The following is a 17762-nucleotide window of genomic DNA, read 5'->3' as shown; positions in this document are numbered from 1 at the left end:
GGAACACAGGCAGGAACAAGAAAACCCATAATGATGCCCTGCATCTAAGGCTTTCCCCACTCTCATCTCCACCTATGTCTCTCTTCTCATGGCTGGCCATTCTCCATCATCCTCTCCAGGCTTTCGCAGAACCAAACTAGTTAGTTTCCCCTAAACACATCACACAGTTCTATCCCTCTTGCTTTGCATGGAACACTTTCTCCACCTCCTTCCTCCTGGTAATCCTCTGCTTTGAAAACTTAACTACACCTGCACACTCCTGCCTGAGGCTGAGGGAGCTGCACTCACTGAGCCCCCCAGAGTCCCTTTGAGTTTATCCTATTTTATGTAAGTGGCTGTTTGCTTGTATCTCTCCTCTTGCAAACTCTAGGCCACCTGAGTTCTCTAGTTCCTCCAAACATGGTCATCTCTGAAGTGTCTAGCTGAGAGTCTGGCAACACCTGGATACTCAAATGTTAGGTTAGTTGGTCAGCAGGAAAAGACTGCATTTAGCTAGTTTTACTGCTGTTGTTAATGTAAGGAAAGTACAACACTGCTTCTTACCATTCAGATTGAAGCCTTGGTTAGGACTGGTAAGGATTTGTCCTCCTCTACTAAGGGTCACTTGTTTGTTAAAATCATCATCCAGAATTAGAGTTATAGACTGAAGGCAGACCAAGCCAAGGTTCTGCAAAAAAATCAAATTGTCAGTTAAAGGAATGAGAGAAATAGAGACATAGAAAGAGACAGTGATAATGGGAGAGGGGAATAGGGAAAAACGAGAGAGACGGGAGAAGAAAGAGGGAAGAGAGCACACATAGTTAACAATTTCTGGTATGTAAAAGGCTTGAGTATAAGTAATATAATAATAATTACCACATAATCTATTTTATATACCCCCATTACTAATAAAATATGTATTTATATGTATTTATATAGTACATTAAGTACCATATACATGCCTATATTTTACATAGAACATTAAATAAAAATGTTCTCAGCAAAGTGCCAATAGTTATGTTTTCCACAGCATATTGTTAAAGTACCTCTCCAAATTCATTTAAGTGGCATATTAGACAAAAAAAAATTCAGTAAGGAAAAAAACAAAGAGAATTAGGATTCTATGTAGAAAGCTTATTCAGACTCTGATGTATTGCAAAGGAAAAAATCAAACTGTAAAAAAACAAAGTAGTTCAGAATTTTTGTTGGAAATAACCATTTCATATTGGAATGAAACTAGAAAATTAAAGATTTCTGCAAATTTTTGATTCTCTGACTTAAAGAGAGGAAAATCTGTGTGTCTTTACAAATAACTGATGTGTTTATTTTAAAAAGATTGTAAAATAAATATTCCAGTATGAAATTCATCATATCTCTTTAGAATATATGATATCTATTCACTCTTATCAAGAATCACCTCTTTAAAATAGGAGCTTTTGAAATAGCCAAAAGTTTAGGTCCATTGTGCAATCATGCATGATATGTTTAAAAAACTATACATACAAATATCATTTTTAAGAAAGAAAATACAGTTGAATGCAAAGCATTTAATCTAAAACACAGTTTCATATTTTAACATCAAATCAGGATACATCATATAATCAATAGTAAAACATAAATTATCAACCATCTTTCTTTCTTTGTCAAATGTAGAATAACAATGCCTCTTGACAATCATTTTTGAAGAAAATAATTGTATCCATTCATATTATCACTCTTAACCTAGAATCAAGCAGCTTGAGTCAAAAACAAAACAAAACAAAAAAACCATTGAGATATTCCTACCTGTTCACAGTGAGCTTTCTGTAGAGTGATTGTGAATTTATCTTTTCCAGTTCCTTTCACAAGGATGTATTGGCACATTCCAATAAAAGAATAATGTCGACCATCAAATGTTGTAAAATGAGAATCACCGACAACGGAGCATTGAACTACCAAAAAAAAAAATCATAAAAATAATAAAAGACAAAAAGAAGAAGGAGAGAGAGAGAAGGAGAAGGCGGAGAAAGAAATCACATTTATTCTTAAAAAGCAAAAAGTTGATTCATGGTAAATAATCATGCATCAAAAAGAATAACTTAAGTGTCTAAAATGTATCAGCTTGACAAACTTACCAGATTATGTTATGAAGGTTAACTTAAAATTTATTAAATGACAGCACTTCCATGTACTTTTTAGGTTTTGTAATATTTATAGTACTTCAATAAGTTGTCACCAGTTTCCTGCTCAAAGCTATCCTTCACTCAATTTTCCATTTATCCTCTGAATATCTGAATTTATTGATCATTACATCTCTTGTTATATATGAAATGACCTCATAAAAATCATTACTATCTTCCTTCAATTTAAAAAAGCTGAGACTTTTTCTTTAAAAACATTTTAAAAGATTTACCTGGACAGTCATGCTCAGTGCAGTTCCAAACTCCACCAACACATACACTAAATGAAATTGTAAGAATATGAATTATTGGTATAGAGAAACTGTATTAATGCTTGCATCAGCATACTGGTTAATGTACCAAAGCATACAATGTTTATAGGTTCAGGATACTCTGACTTGAAAAATATATTGACAGGAGTTCAATTAACTGAAAAATATGGACTGGCCAGTGCCTAAATTATTATCTATTGTGTGTCATCCCTAAGTCACTAAGATGACACAGAGGGAATACAGAATAGTCAGGGACAAAAGTCCTATGCAAACAGAGAACTTCTGTTTTATGTGCTCTCATTGCTTAAACTAAAAAAAAAAAAAAAAGTCACACATGAAAACTATTTGCCTATATTATTAGAGAAATATTCATAAACAGCTAAATCAATAAATTATCCCATCTATTACAAATTAAGAAATTTCTTTTGAGGATCATGAGACATTAGAGAGAAAGGATGTCCTGTTATGTTAGATAAACTGCCATCTGCCAGCGACGAGTTTGAGGTTAGGAGGCCAAAAGGATGGAAGCAGAGTCTCTGCAGGCAGGAGCTTAAATCAGTATCTAAGAACATGGTCTGGGGACACCGGGTGGCTCAGCGGTTGAGCGTCTGCCTTCAGCCCAGGGCGTGATCCTGGAGACCTGGGATCGAGTCCCGCATTGGGCTCCCTGCATGGAGCCTGCTTCTCCCTCTGCCTGTGTCTCTGCCTCTCTCTGTGTGTCTCATGAACAAATAAATAAAATTTTTAAAAAAAAAAAAAAGAACATGGTTGGTTATCTACCTGCATGTCACTTACATTGACATCAAAGGGAAAATGGACTGATGACATTTATACCTGCTTCTTTGTAAGACTTCCCAGGAGGGATTCTAAACGTCTCTAATCATGGCCAAGTATTGGCAATAGGGAGAGTCACTCTTGAAAGTACTCAGTAGAGAAGGCCAGGGGTGCCGTCAAGTTCTAAGTATGTGCAAAGTACTGGTTATAAGCAAGAAGAAAATGCAACAGAGGCATTACATGGGTATATGATTTGATGGGATTATTACCAAAGGAAGTGGGTAGAATTAAAATCACAAAAGAAATTAAGTATTTTCTAGATTTTTTCTAGATTTTTTTTTTCTGAACTTGCTTTCATCTTTAAACATGAAAATATGTATGGCCCCCTGCCTCCCTCCTTCACAGACTTTAAATAGGATGCAAACCATGTCTTGGAATTTTTGGAAGAAAATCAGTAATAAGTATATTCCTTTAAACATATGTCATGGTAAAGATATCAATAGCCAGGTCCCCAGAAATAAATTGGCTGAACATTGAACACATACCATTCAGTACATTCTTGTTCAATTTTTGAACCAACTGAATAAGCTAATCCATGAAAACTACACGGGCAGTTTTCCAAGGAGATGCAAGTCCCATTGTCCATTATGAGTCCTATTTAAGAAAAATACGTATCAAGTTCTCAAAAGAAATAACAAAAAAAGCATTCTTTAAATATAATAATTGAACCAACTTTTATTGAACACCTGCTTGCACCAGGTGCTGGAGAAATACATATATAATTTTACTTTTAAAGAGGTTACTAAAAAAATAATGATTAAAAAAAAATAAAGAGGTAACTGACAACTTGGCTCTATCTCAATCAGTAGCTACCGTCAAAGGATCTCTTTCAGTGATTTTCAAATTTCTTATCCCATGACTTGCTACCAAAAACTCAAGTTTCACTACACAAAACAAGGGCAACTGGACAGTATTTCCTCACTTTCAAGGAAGAAAGGGAGAGAAGGGGAGAGAAGACTTATTCTTGGCTTAATTTCTGTTCGTCTCAAAATGAGAGACTTACGCTATTGTAACACAGATGATAAAGAGCCGGGTCGTGCTACCCAAAGGACCAGTGCAGAGGAACAGCATTTGCTACCTCTCATTCTTCAGCCAGAATTACATCAACCATGTCATCAAGCATATGCTTCGTTCAGCTGACCTTTCTCCAGAGCAAGGATTCCCAGGTGAAGGAAGCATTGACTTATATTTTGGCACATGGATTTTTATTCTGGCTCAAGCTCCTTAGTGTATCAATGGTAACAAATGGTTCAGGCCTGGCACTGGTCTAAAGATTATGCCTTGAACAGTGCTGACAGACCAACGGACTGAGGTCCACAGACCGGATTCCAAGTGGTCCTCGCTCATATTAAGTTCACACCTCTGGGATTCTACTTTTTTAATCTGTAAAAATAAAAGGATTTGAGTAAATCCTCAGTGTTCTTGGTAAAGGTCTATCAGTAGAGCATTCATCTTCACCTCACCTAGTTTTAAACCTCACCTGTATCACTTGCTATGCTACTTCTAATTTCAAATATTAAAACTACATCAGGATGAAAACCTTATACTGAGAAAATGTGAGGCTTTTTTTAAATTTGCTTTCATCTTCAAAATATGAAAATATACAAATTATTGAATATCTATAACTAAAAGAACAAACGATTTGTCCTGGTTAACTTCAGGATTATGGATTCCATGGGGCGCCTGGGTGGCTCAGTGGTTGAGCGTCTATCTTTGGCTCGGGTTGTGATCCCAGGGTCCTGGGATCGAGTCCCACATCGGGCTCCCCACAGGGAGCCTGCTTCTTCCTCTGCTGGTGCCTCTGCCTCTCTCTATGTGTCTCTGATGAATAAATAAATAAAATATTTTTTTCCTTTTTTTTTTTAAAAAAAGCACAGTGGATTCCAAATTCCCTGGAAAATGTACAAAGTAGAAAAGTAGCCATTCCTGGTCACTTCGAGGATCAAATCCTACAAGGGTAGAAAATGCAACAGTCCTAATGTCCTGAGACAGGACAGTATGACATAGTCTTAGATCACTGGATACTAGTTTCCGTGAGTACAGACATCATTTCTTTCACTGAGTGCTTACCGTCTGCGCAGTAACATCCATCAAGACAATGGAGATTGCTTCCAAGACACTGTTTCTCAAACGTGCAAGTTGGTGGGCAACAGCTGATACAATCTCGGTGAACGAAGCTATCATCACATTTATCAGCTAAAACGGGCAAACAAGGGAGCTGTAAGTCAAATTTACTCACCTCTCTTTCAAAAATGGTACAGCATCTCGAAAAGTATGCAAGTTTACCAATGTTACTGTGTCAATGACAGATCCCTGCAAATCATTAGTTTTGAGCACTACGGAAAGTTTTAAGTACTAGGATAAACTTGAAATTAACAAAAATACACAGTGTTTAGAAAATTAAAAAAACAAACAAACAAAAAAACATACTACATGCTGGAAAGTCATCTCTCCAGTCTTGGATAGGGTAGCCAGCATGGGAACAGGCCCTGGCATACTCCGTGGCTGCTCGACAATAGGTTTCATCATCATCAGTTCTGGAAAGTGAAAAGACAGAGCCAGAGTCACACAGGAAATATTGGCAGAAACCATGCCTCTGAGCTCCTGCTCTCTAGAAATGCTAAGTGCATAATGAATATTCTAGTATTAACTGATGACAGCATGTGCGTATCATGTACAATAACACAGAAAACACAGAAGCATGACATCCCAGCTTAAAAGGGCGTGGGATGAAGACTAAGTTGTCTTCATCAAACTATTTCAAGTATTTGGCCACTTTTGTTTTGATTCAAAAGACTACCTCTACTGAAAAAAAACTTCTGTTTTAATTATGATGTTCTGCTCAGAATCTTTGTACATATTGCTTTCCTCCCACACAAAGCATCCCAGATCTTTTAGAAAATCCTATTAATAAATATAAAAAGTTTATATTTATAAATTTACATCTATACATCCCATTATAATAGATAAAAATCTATCACAATAAAAGCATCATATATGAAAATTATGTTCAAAATATAATGCTCTTAATATAAGCTGGAATAAAACCAATACTCATGAAACCATAGCAGTTTTGAAAGATTGAGTAAATAGCATTTTACTTTAAGATTTAAAAGTTTTTTAATTCTTTATCTTTTTTTTTGTTTGTTTTTTATTTTTAATTCTTTCAAGCTTAAATTGTTAAGGCTAGTTACTTTTATAATTTTGCCAAGAGTAAATAATCTCTCATTGTTTTCTTATAATCACCCTAGGAGCTCCCGTCAAACAAATATAAGAGGCCTGACAATTCCCAAAGCAGATTAACGCAGCATCTCTAAAATAAGCAGGTTTTAGAATAAGGTAGTGGACTTGTTTTTCAATCCAATTCAAACTCAAAATTGAATAGTTAAACATCTTACAAGATAATGACCTTAAGAATGTTGTATTTTGTGAACCTTAGCATTTCCAGTATCTCTGCTGTAAAAGCCACTCATCTCAAATTGCACTTATCCTGTGCTGCTGTAATTGGAGTCGCATAGCTTATCTAGTCCAATTAACTGAGCTTCAGAGGGGAAAAAAAGGACTGAGCATGTAAACTTCAGAAGCTCAGAAAATATTCTAAACCTCCAAACAAAAAAATTCTCTGAAAAACAGGGTAAGCTAAAATTCTTGAATTCCTAGAAAGATAATAAGCTTCTGATTTAAATTTAAATACATGCATTGTTTCCTATAATTAATAGAGGCTTTGAAGGTTAACAAAGTACCTGAATATTGGTTTCCCGCCCCAATGCAACCATTATTAAAATAGCTACCATATCTTAAGTATCTATGTTAACTCTCGGATCCATGCCAGGCCCATTACACTTGGTATCACACGAAAATTCACAACAATTAGGCAAGAAAGAAGTTATTATTCCAATTTAGTGAGGCAGGGGGAATGAGCTTATTTGCTCCATTTTGAATGTTAGCTTTTTTAATCATGAAAATGAGAATTAAATAATCATTGTTTTTAAACCAATTGACTTTGGAATGGCAAAGTTAAAAGCATGTCCTTGCTGCTAGGTTTATCATTGCTTGTTTCAAATTTTATTTAATTTCTAGTTAGTTAACATACAATGTAATATTGGTTTCAGGAGTAGAATACAGTAATATTGTCACTTACATTTAACACTCAGTGCTCATCCTAACAAGTGCCCTCCTTAATGCCCATCGCCCATTTAACCCATCCCAGCCTCTCCAAAAGGAAGAAAAAAAAGAGAGAGAGGGAGGCAAACCATAAGAGACTATTGAATAAACCAAGAGACTAGAGAATAAACCAAGGGTGGGTCTATCATTCTTAAAAGAAAAAAGAAAAGAAAAAACAGGAGGGCATAGGTTCAAAGATTGTTATTATAACATCCTTCTGATTCCAACTCAGATGTCATCTCCTTTGTGGAGCTATGGTAGGCATTGCCCGATGAAGCCAGCAATTTTCTGCTCCACATCCATAGCACTTCACATTTAGAGCATGTGTCATTGCTGGACACCTGCTTCTGCCCCCATGAGAACGTGAGTCCCTAGGACAGAGTCCATGTCTACACTGTTTCAGTCTCTTCGAGATGTGGGCACAGTACTCTCGGCTCAGAATAGATGCTAAGCAAACATGAGCTGGATTGAATTCCATATGCGATCACAATGCCAGCAGTAAATTAATTTGTGTACAGCAAATTCACAATTCTATTCTCCTGATATAGAATCTCGGTGGTGCCCACTTACTTGATTTATAATGCTCTTCTTTTTGGTATTACATGCCCACCCTGCCCCCAAACCTGGCCTCTGCACCTCAAACACATCACTTAAGATATCAGTTGATTTTAACCACTAAAAGGTGTTTCCCTATCCTGCCATTTTTATTTGCCCTGGAGAAAGCAGTGGGATTCCAAAATCTAAAGCCTACAGATATCAAAATTCCAAAAGACAAAAATGTTAATCCCTCAATGATGATATTTCAGATGACATAAGTATAACAGAGGCTGTTTTTTTTTTTGTGTGTGTGTGTGTGTTTTGGTCTCCAGAGCCTGCTTCTCATCAGTGTTAGAACTCCCAAGTTTTTGTTGAGCATATGGCTGCCCAGCCAAAAACAGTACTTCCCATCTGTCCTTGCATCAAGGTGTGGCCATGTTCCTAAGTTCTGTCCAAAGGGTTAAAAGTGTGCATGGAACTTCAGATCACTTCCTTTAAAAAGCTGCCAGCCAGCCCTCTACTTCCTTTTCTCCCTTTCTAAGAGCTAAACTATTAATGTGGTAGTAGGGATTCGGTTCTGGCAATAAAATTGAGATTAGTACCTTGGGCCTTGGGAGGAGTAACAGCAATAGCATCACTGTGTCATTGGAAAACTCATGGAGTGGACGCATGGTATGATCTCAGTACCACTTACAAATTTGGACTTTATAGGAGAGAAATATAAGCTTCAATTTAATATAAGCCATCGATACTCTGACAATTGAAGGAGTCAAACAATATCCTAATAAATGGAAAATGACTTTCCCGGATCTGCCAAATAATATTTCATCTCAGTCGACCTGCAAAGTGGGTGTTAAAGATGATAATGCCAAAGGGGAGTGAAAAGACTACTGGAAAATGGCCAAAGAATGAGTTGTGGTGGAATAAGAACAATTTTTAACTCCATATACTTGGCTAAATTAAAACCATGAACTACCTGTAGAGATCCTCAAAAAAAAAAAAAAAAAAAAAAGACTGAGTAAAAGAGCAAAGATATAACAAGTAGCGTTTAAAAATAAAAGCAAAGGGATCCCTGGGTGGCGCAGCGGTTTGGCGCCTGCCTTTGGCCCAGGGCGCGATCCTGGAGACCCTGGATCGAATCCCACGTCAGGCTCCCAGTGCATGGAGCCTGCTTCTCCCTCTGCCTGTGTCTCTGCCTCTCTCCCTCTCTCTCTCTCTCTGTGCCTATCATAAATAAAAAAAATAAATAAATAAAAAAATAAAAAATAAAAGCAAAAAATAAATAAATAAAATAAAAATTAAAAAATAAAAATAAAAATAAAAGCAGTCATGGGACTGCCGTCCTTGCTGCTGGGGGCATATGCCCCAGCCCCTGCACCACCCCTGCTGCTGCCTGGGCAGGGGGAAGGAGGGGCCACAGTGCCTGTAATTATTAAACATGAATTCAATTTAAAAAAATAAAATAAAAATAAATAAAAATAAAAATAAAAATAAAAATAAAAGCAAGTAGGGAATAAATATTGTAAAATACTGTTAGGTCAGCCTCCAATATTTGAGGCAGATGGGGAGCACTTTCAAAACTCCCACATTAGTTCATATATCCCTGAATGTAGAGACTATACACATAAATATATAACTGTACTCTATTCAAAATTAACAAGTATCCCAAAAAAGTTTAACATCTAAAAAATGTCAATATATTCATTATTTTTACAATAATCTCCATTAACTAAAGCAGAAGAGTTCTAAATAAGACAATATCACACTATCTTAACTTTCCCTCTTTGTTCTCACCTTTGATAAACTTCTCCACAAGCTACAAGCTACACGGTGATGTGTAAGTGGTTTTACTCAATCAAAAATTAGTCTAGTCTTTTACAACAAAGTTCCCATGTATCATTTACACTTCTTGAGTTTCATAAAACATGCAGATTTATTAAAATTTCTTGAGATATTCCTGAATATTCAAGATGGTTAATTAACTATTCTTGGTAAATTTTTAGAAAAAAAATAGTAAAAAAAACTTTAATAACAGGTAACCTATAGTAACTTCTGCATCGATGAACATATTATGATGGGTCTCACTAAATTTGTTCCCTAGACAACCATCTAGTCTAGGTGTTCTTAATGTGTAAGAGTTGGGTGACCTTGGGTGGGACAAAGAATACACGTGTATTTTCACTAATCTCCAACTGACACTTGGCATTTTCTTCAATTACTCATATAAACAACACATCACAATGTTCTCAGCAATATCTGTGATCTTGTCAACAATTTATCTCACATCTCATTTTTCAATGTTTTCATTTCTAATTACAATTGTTGCAGATATCTCAAAATATTGTTTACACTCATCATCATGTCAAACAATAGTAGTTATAGTTAGACCTGCAAGGTATATAAAAAACACATATATCATAGATTCATTTCTTTTACTATTTTGATAACTCTGTTTCAATATAGTTTCTTTTGTAGTTTTATGTGTTTGATTTTGCACATTTCAAAACATTATTTTGGAAGAATCTATTGACATCTCTAAACTCCTAAAAGGGATACGTGGTACAAGCCATATTTAAGAATTGCTGTATTCAGTTCCTGCTGCTTCTAGAACCCATTTAGACTTTATGTATTATCCAGCAAGCTTTTAATAGCTATTAGTGCAGTTTATGTTTTACATTTCCATTATACTTTGTGAACTGCTGAGAGGGCTACATTACAGAAGTGGCTTTTGCTCTTCTTTTTGGATAAAGAAAATTCAATTACAAATACTAATGATTTCACTTACTTGCAAAGATCATTAACACAGCTGGCAATATACAAATATGGATCAATATATTCATGGCAGCTCAAAAAAGGGAACTGCAGCAATATCTGACACTTGAAGAAGATGGCCTGTGTGGAAGAGGATGACAGTCATCAGAACATATTTAATGATACACGTGTGCTCTCATCTCTTCCACTCATCTATTGGCAGGACCCTCTGTTCTTACCAGGAAAGGGAAGGTAATTCATCCTTATAGTAACCATTTTTCTAACTACGTATTTGCACAATGAGTAAGTAGCGCCCTCATGCAACTCATTACATTCACTATTTCTAAATAATCTTCAAGTTATTCCTGTTGCAGAGACATTCCCTGAATTTTACAGTGTTTAATTATGCCATGTTTGCACTAAAAGTGCTTAATATTCAATATACAAATACAATATGTGTATTTTATACCCAACATGCCCAAACTTTTCATATCAAATTTACCTCAAATGCTGGCATTCCACTGGAGCACGGATTTGGAAAATCTGAGGGTGTTGGTACACATTTGGTGTCATCTGGAATTTGCACTGACCAACTATTTGCAAACATAGCAATGTCTTCTGTATAGTCCTCTGTTTCATACAAACACACACACACACACACACACAGAGAGAGAGAAATATGTGGATCAGCATCACTTTACCCAAACAGAGCTCATCAACTTCCTGGTCAAAAAGTTAAATTCAATAACTTTATAATTTAGCAATGATTGCCAGTGATATTAGACTGTAATATTACCTTAGCATGATAACAATACATCACACAAAGTGTAAGCACCAAATCAAAGTTCACATCGTTGGAGAGAGAAAAAGCAAACATCGTTGAAGCAACATGAGGCGGGATTAAAAGTGAATGGTGCAACATGCACACCAGTAAAGCACTCATTAGCCTGAGCGTGTTGTAGAGAGGAGAAAAATACACCTAAAACTAAGAAGCATAAGTAAGAGTTGGGGTGCATTTTTTCAGACAGCCCCCTCATTATATTTAACATCAATCAAAACCTTACTAAAATCGTAGTTCCATTTTTGAGGTACACAACAATAAAAAAAAGTCTTCCGTGGAGATTTCAGAGGATAACCACACAGACAACGAGAGACTGGAAGAGACACCCAGAGAAGACTAAGAAGGGAATCCATTTCATCTGAAGATGACCAATAGTGTTTCTAAACGTGCTCAGGACAGGTTGCTAAAGAATCGTGCTACTATCCCGCATTGCGTAGAGGCAAGCTTCAGGAGCTAATGTGCAGGCAGCAGCAGACAGATGGTTGGTGGTGAGGCTTCTGGGTCCCTGCTCCACATCAAGCTTAAAACGTCTCAGCACCTGGCCTGAGAACAAGTCCAGGGCCTCATATGAAAAATAATCTGGCCCCACATTTAGAGGAAGGTTGAATCTAAAATCTCAAAGATGGGGATCCCTGGGTGGCGCAGCGGTTTGGCGCCTGCCTTTGGCCCAGGGCGCGATCCTGGAGACCCGGAATCGAATCCCACGTCGGGCTCCCGGTGTATGGAGCCTGCTTCTCCCTCTGCCTGTGTCTCTGCCTCTCTCTCTCTCTCACTGTGTGCCTATCATAAATAAATAAAAATTTAAAAAAATAAAATAAAATCTCAAAGATGTAGGAGAACCAAACAAGGTAACATCTCAAAGTTTCATCTAAGACAACTGTCAGATGGGAGCTTTAGGTTCCTCACCACTTAAGTTTATGCACTGATGACAAGCTTCCGCACCACTAGAATAAGTAACTTGGGCCCGATGTTTGACCACTCTTGCTCAGCATCTTCAAGATCTGACCATGTCTGCGTATAATACCAAGGCTTGGGGAGAATGTGGTGGGAGTTCATCTACAAGAATGCTTCCTTCTCTTTGTAAAATCCCCAACTTTATTGTGGCCTGGAAGACTTTTTCCATCTGGCCCCTGAACTCCCCTCATTCCCCATCACCTTCACCCACCACACCCACCCCCACACCTCCTATATTCTTCACCCTTAGTCCTGCTCAGTCTACTCCAGGCATACTGGCCTTATTTATACTGCTCTCCACTCAAGCTCATTCCCACCTTGCTCCTGCTCATCCTTCAAAATTCCCTCCAATCTTCCCTCTGCAATCCTCCTTACTTCATTTAGGTATCTGGTTTTTTGTTTTGTTTTGTTTTGTTTTTTGTTTTTTGTTTTTTTTAGGTGTCTGTTTAATAGGACTTCCTCAGACACATCTTCTCTGTCACATGATCTGGACTACTACCAAACACACCCTGTCGTATCACTCTTAATCTCCTTTCCCAACTTCTTTTTCTCATAGCTGCTGTTGCTTACAAAAATTATATTTTAATTAGACTCTCTTCATTTTGTCTTCTATATTGAGAGGTAATAGTTTGTCAAAGATGCCCCTATTGCTTATCCCTAGTTTAGTATCTGGCATGTAGTAGGTGCTCAAAATATATTTGCTAAGTAAGTGAATGAGGCCTCCTGTGTGGCTCAGCAGTTGAGCATCTGCCTTTGGCTCAGGGCGTGATCTCGGGGTCCTGGGATTGAGTCCCATATCAGGTTCCTTGGGGGGAGCCTGCTTTTCCCTCTGCCCACGTCTCTGCCTCTCTTTCTGTGTCTCTCATAAATAAATAAATAAAATCTTAAATAAATAAGCGAATGAATCAATTGGGGTTTGCAAAATTTAAATAGACTATTAGAACCCTAAAGCTTTCAAGTTTGGCCCACCTCATTATCTCTGATATTGTTGGTAAATGTTACACATTGAACCAAGCATCGGCCTGGTCTAATATATATTTTTTAAAAAGGTTCATTTATTTTAAAGAGAGCACACAGGTGCACATGCATGGGGCGGGGGGGCAGAGGGGGAGAGAGAATTGCTAGGTGAGGTCCCCCTGAGCACGGAGCCCCACGCAGTGATCGGATCTTAATGACACTGAGATCATGACCTGAACCAAAACCAAGAGTCCAACCCTCAGCCAGCAGAGCCACGCAGGGGCCCGTAATATACCTTTTTGAAAAGGAAAAACTGATGTTACTTGTTTTTTTTGTGTTTTTTTTTTGTTTGTTTTTTAAACGAGTGAAAGAGAGCGCACATGTGTGCACAAGAGAGCTGGGAGGGGAAGGGCAGAAGGAGAGTGAGAAAGAGAATCTTAAGTAGGGTCCAGGCTCAGCCCAGAGCCCAGGTAGGGCTCAATCCCAGGATCCTGAGATCATGACCTAAGTTGAAAGAGTCTGACGCTCAACTGACCGAGCCACCCAGGTGCCCCTGATGTTTCTTTTAAGTAAATGTATAGTTACATTTCGTTTCAAAACATCATCATTTTTTAAAAGTCTGCAGGATCAAAAATATTACCCAAAGGCCCACTGATTTCAATATCAATGCACAAATTTTAATGTAACTAAACAGCCTGGATAGTCCCCTAGAGTTCACTTTAATTCTAGCCTTAAAACTACATATTTAGCTATTTTTGTAACAATGCATTAATAAGAGTCACAAAAGTTGGTTATAATGAGACTTTAAGTCCATGTCAATTGGTAGTCTGGAAGCCCGCAGACTCAGTTTAAAATGTTTTGTATAAAATATGCTATAAGTAAAGTAATTTCTTGTACATATTGGAACACTTTCTAAGAGTAAAAATGAGGCATTATTAATTGCTACACTGGGAAAAACAAGAGTAAACCAGGGCTTCTATTTTGATGAGTAGCTAGCTATAAACATGAATTATGGAACCAGAATCTCAGCGAGCCAATCAATTAAAATATTTCTATATCCACAGAAATTCTGAAAAGCCTCATTTCTTTGTGAAGTCATCCCTGAAGAATGAGTAGGGATGCAGGAAGGAATACAATTTTAATCACTGTTAAGAAACTATGCATTCAATGGCTTTCAATCAAACTAACTCAGTGCCTCTAAAGATTTATCTAATCAGCAGAGGAAAGAGTGAGTTAAAAAACAAAAAACAAACAAACAAAAAAACACTAGGCATGTGAAAGCTAAAGGTAATACAGCTTGTCTGTAGACATTTTCTTGCATTATTACAGAATGGGAGATAATTGGAGGGCAGCTTCCTGTGACATCCTTGTAAGTTCTTGTGCTAGTTTTTTTATTACTCTGCTTTCTGCTGTGCACCGAAAAAACTATGAAAAAGCTGATATCTCTCTTTAGGCTCTTCCTACATACTTTCCAGGGTCCTTCTTGCCTTCTGCCAATTTAGCCATAATTCAGTCCACTTGCCTCCTGCCGGTTTTCTTCCAGCTATAATCTGCTAACACTCTTCTGCACGCTGCCCAGTTATCTAACCACTTTATGAGCAAACGTTTTATGTCCCAGGTCATCAAAGTCTGTCCGACCCTTAACTTAAATCCTTACCTGAGTCTCCTGGCCTCTAGCAAGAGCAGATGCTGTGTTATATCCTCACCTTTGTACCATGTTCCCCAGACGTCCCGGGGCAAGCTGCCCACAGCTGTTTTTCTAACTCTAACACTGAGAACTGAATTAAGTATTATTTTCTTCATGAAGCTTTGATAGCAAAGAAAAAGAAATCAATAATGACCATCTGATTGGTCCCAAACCATCCTTCCTAGTACAGGCTCAAGATTCCAAGTTTGTGAATCCTCTTATTCTAAATATCTAACTGGATACAAAACACTAGTCCATGGTGATCTCAAAACTGTACGTCTGCATGGTGCTCACAGACTTTTGGGCACTTTCACTTACATTTTCTCATTTGATCCTCAAAGGCTAGGAAGCTTTTAGGGTCATTATTATTATCTTCATTTTACACACGAGAAAAACTGATTGCTTGGAATCCTCTTCTTCATTCTCAGTGTTAATAACTAATCCTGATGATGCATTATCCATCTTGGGTAAAACGTTTGCATTTTAACATGGGCCTCTTAAACTAATGTCTTTAATCAAATGTTTCCCTATTAGCTCCATTCTAGGCTTATTGAGAATACTTGGGGATGATTATAAATCAGCTAAAATGTATTCAGTATTAACTATGTGCCAGGCAACGGATGAAATATTTTACATGGATTACCTCATTTAATCCTTGCAACTCCATACTATTATTATGTCACTAAACTTAGAAAGTTTAATATGTGGCAAAGCAGAATTTGAACCCCATCGTCTGACTCCAGAACCCACAGTCTAAGTAGGACTTTCACTGTCTCTTAAAACACAACATATGGGTGACACTTCTCTATAAATTTTAAAGTATGAAACAAAAGCATGACATGGCATTATTACAGATTAAAAATCAGTTTCTCATACATTTATCTAAGCATGGAATTAGAAGCCAGTCAGATGGATAACCCAACCCTGACAGTACCATTTACAAGCTATGTTACATTGGGCACATCACCTTGTGTCCTCATGGTACAATTAAGAAAATACCAACCACCTTACAGGATAGTGTAAGGGTTGGGGATAATATAGATACATGAACTGTTATCACAAATAGTATCAAGGTACATTATTAGTGTTGACAACACTGAATTCGGAATTAATATATTTCTATTTTACAGATGAAAAAAATTGAGCATCAGAGAGATCAAATGAGTTGCCTCAAGTTATACAACAAGTAAGAGTTGGAGCAAGATTCACAGTCTGGTGTGCTGGTATTAGGAGCAGTATTCTCCTTTATTGCACCTTAAAATGTGGCCCTAACTCCTAATTGTGTCCTGTGAATCTCTATTCTGTTGCCACTGCACACTAGTATCTAAATTGAAACAGAATCCATTTTGAATTTTGAACTAATTTCATTGAGATTAGTTTCATGACTTAGAATAAATAAACAATGACATGTACGTCACTTATACACAACTAAAAAAACTTTCCAAGTTCTTATTCAACTTTTATAAGTTCTGTTCGCATTATGATCTTTATAAAACCATTATCCTGGTAGTCAATGAATTCATTCCTGTGAAGACTGGATGCAAAATATCTTTTGTCTAAAAGTAGGTAAGTTTGTCTCAAATGGGTTTCAATCACTAAAAGATAAGCCTAGACAAGGGAGGAGTCTTGGATGTATCCCAAGTTCCTACAACAGTGTCTGACACAAGAGTAAATGCTTATTTAATATTTGTTACATGAGTAAGACTTGTATCTTAATTTAGCGAATGCAAACTAGCTTATGGTTTTTTAGAATGACAAATATTTTTCTATTCAATCTTCACTTAAAATCACTAGGCAGGCAAGTGATAGCTACCAATTTTACCCAGCCTAGGATAAGTTACACCTTTCTGGATACAAATAGCTGGATCAGTGAAAGAAGAAGGCTTCGGAAGTATCACACACTTCTTCCTTTGCACACACTTACCTTGTTGAATGATGAAATCATCAGATTGAATGTCATTGTAGTTTCCACATAAACCACAGGATTTCCCTTTATGCTCCTGGGACAGTTTGAGGTAAATTGCAGATATTCCATCCCAAGCCAATGAAAAACCAAAGGTTGTTTTCACAAGAATATAGTCAGCTAGTTTCTCAATGAAAATCTGTCCAATAGTCTGAGGCAACGTTAAACTTGAAAAAATAGAACAAAGAGAATTTAAGAATTAAATTCATTACAGATGATCTATTTCTTTCTTGAAGTAACTGGGAAATAAATAAAACATAATTATTATTCAAAATTATTGAATAAACTATGCAGCTAGATTTCCTAAGCAACCATCTTGTGGGAAATCTCACCACTTAGTATTGAAATAAAAAGACAACAAAAAATGGTACCTGTTACCTCCACTGGTAAAGATTTTCTACATATAATTGGATGTTTCTTTCAACCAACTAAAAATACATTTCTGCTAAATATCAGTGACTTCATAAATCTGGAAATAACCTTGTCTATTTAGAACAATAGGAGGTAAATGTTTTTATTTTTATCTAGAAAATACGAGATAATCTAAAAATGCTGTTCAACAACTTTGAAGTAAAGAGAAACAATGGTGAACATATGTAAACACGCTGAGTTCTGATTTTGTTTAATTTTGCTTTAAACTTGGCTGTAAGGAAATAGGAGCTTC

At 36.8% G+C, this 17762-nt stretch overlaps 1 protein-coding gene across 2 annotated transcripts in view; it reads right to left on the bottom strand.

Annotated features, from left to right (window-relative positions):
- OTOGL (otogelin like) overlaps nucleotides 1-17762 on the bottom strand; it is a 131352-nt gene that overhangs the window by 94935 nt on the left and 18655 nt on the right. For both annotated transcript variants that reach the window (XM_055341884.1, XM_055341885.1), the window contains exons 8-16: nucleotides 17060-17265; nucleotides 11199-11326; nucleotides 10731-10837; nucleotides 5675-5781; nucleotides 5315-5440; nucleotides 3730-3838; nucleotides 2372-2418; nucleotides 1765-1910; nucleotides 544-667 (exon numbers count right to left, since the gene is read on the bottom strand). In XM_055341884.1, coding sequence (XP_055197859.1) covers nucleotides 544-667; nucleotides 1765-1910; nucleotides 2372-2418; nucleotides 3730-3838; nucleotides 5315-5440; nucleotides 5675-5781; nucleotides 10731-10837; nucleotides 11199-11326; nucleotides 17060-17265 — 1100 coding nt within the window. The remainder of the gene's footprint in view (nucleotides 1-543; nucleotides 668-1764; nucleotides 1911-2371; nucleotides 2419-3729; nucleotides 3839-5314; nucleotides 5441-5674; nucleotides 5782-10730; nucleotides 10838-11198; nucleotides 11327-17059; nucleotides 17266-17762) is intronic.

This window comes from Nyctereutes procyonoides, unplaced genomic scaffold, assembly GCF_905146905.1.
Source record: "Nyctereutes procyonoides isolate TBG_1078 unplaced genomic scaffold, NYPRO_anot_genome, whole genome shotgun sequence".
Classification (NCBI taxonomy): domain Eukaryota; kingdom Metazoa; phylum Chordata; class Mammalia; order Carnivora; family Canidae; genus Nyctereutes; species Nyctereutes procyonoides.
The sequence above is the reverse complement of the archived record's forward strand: the minus strand, read 5'-3'. Positions and strand labels throughout refer to the sequence as shown.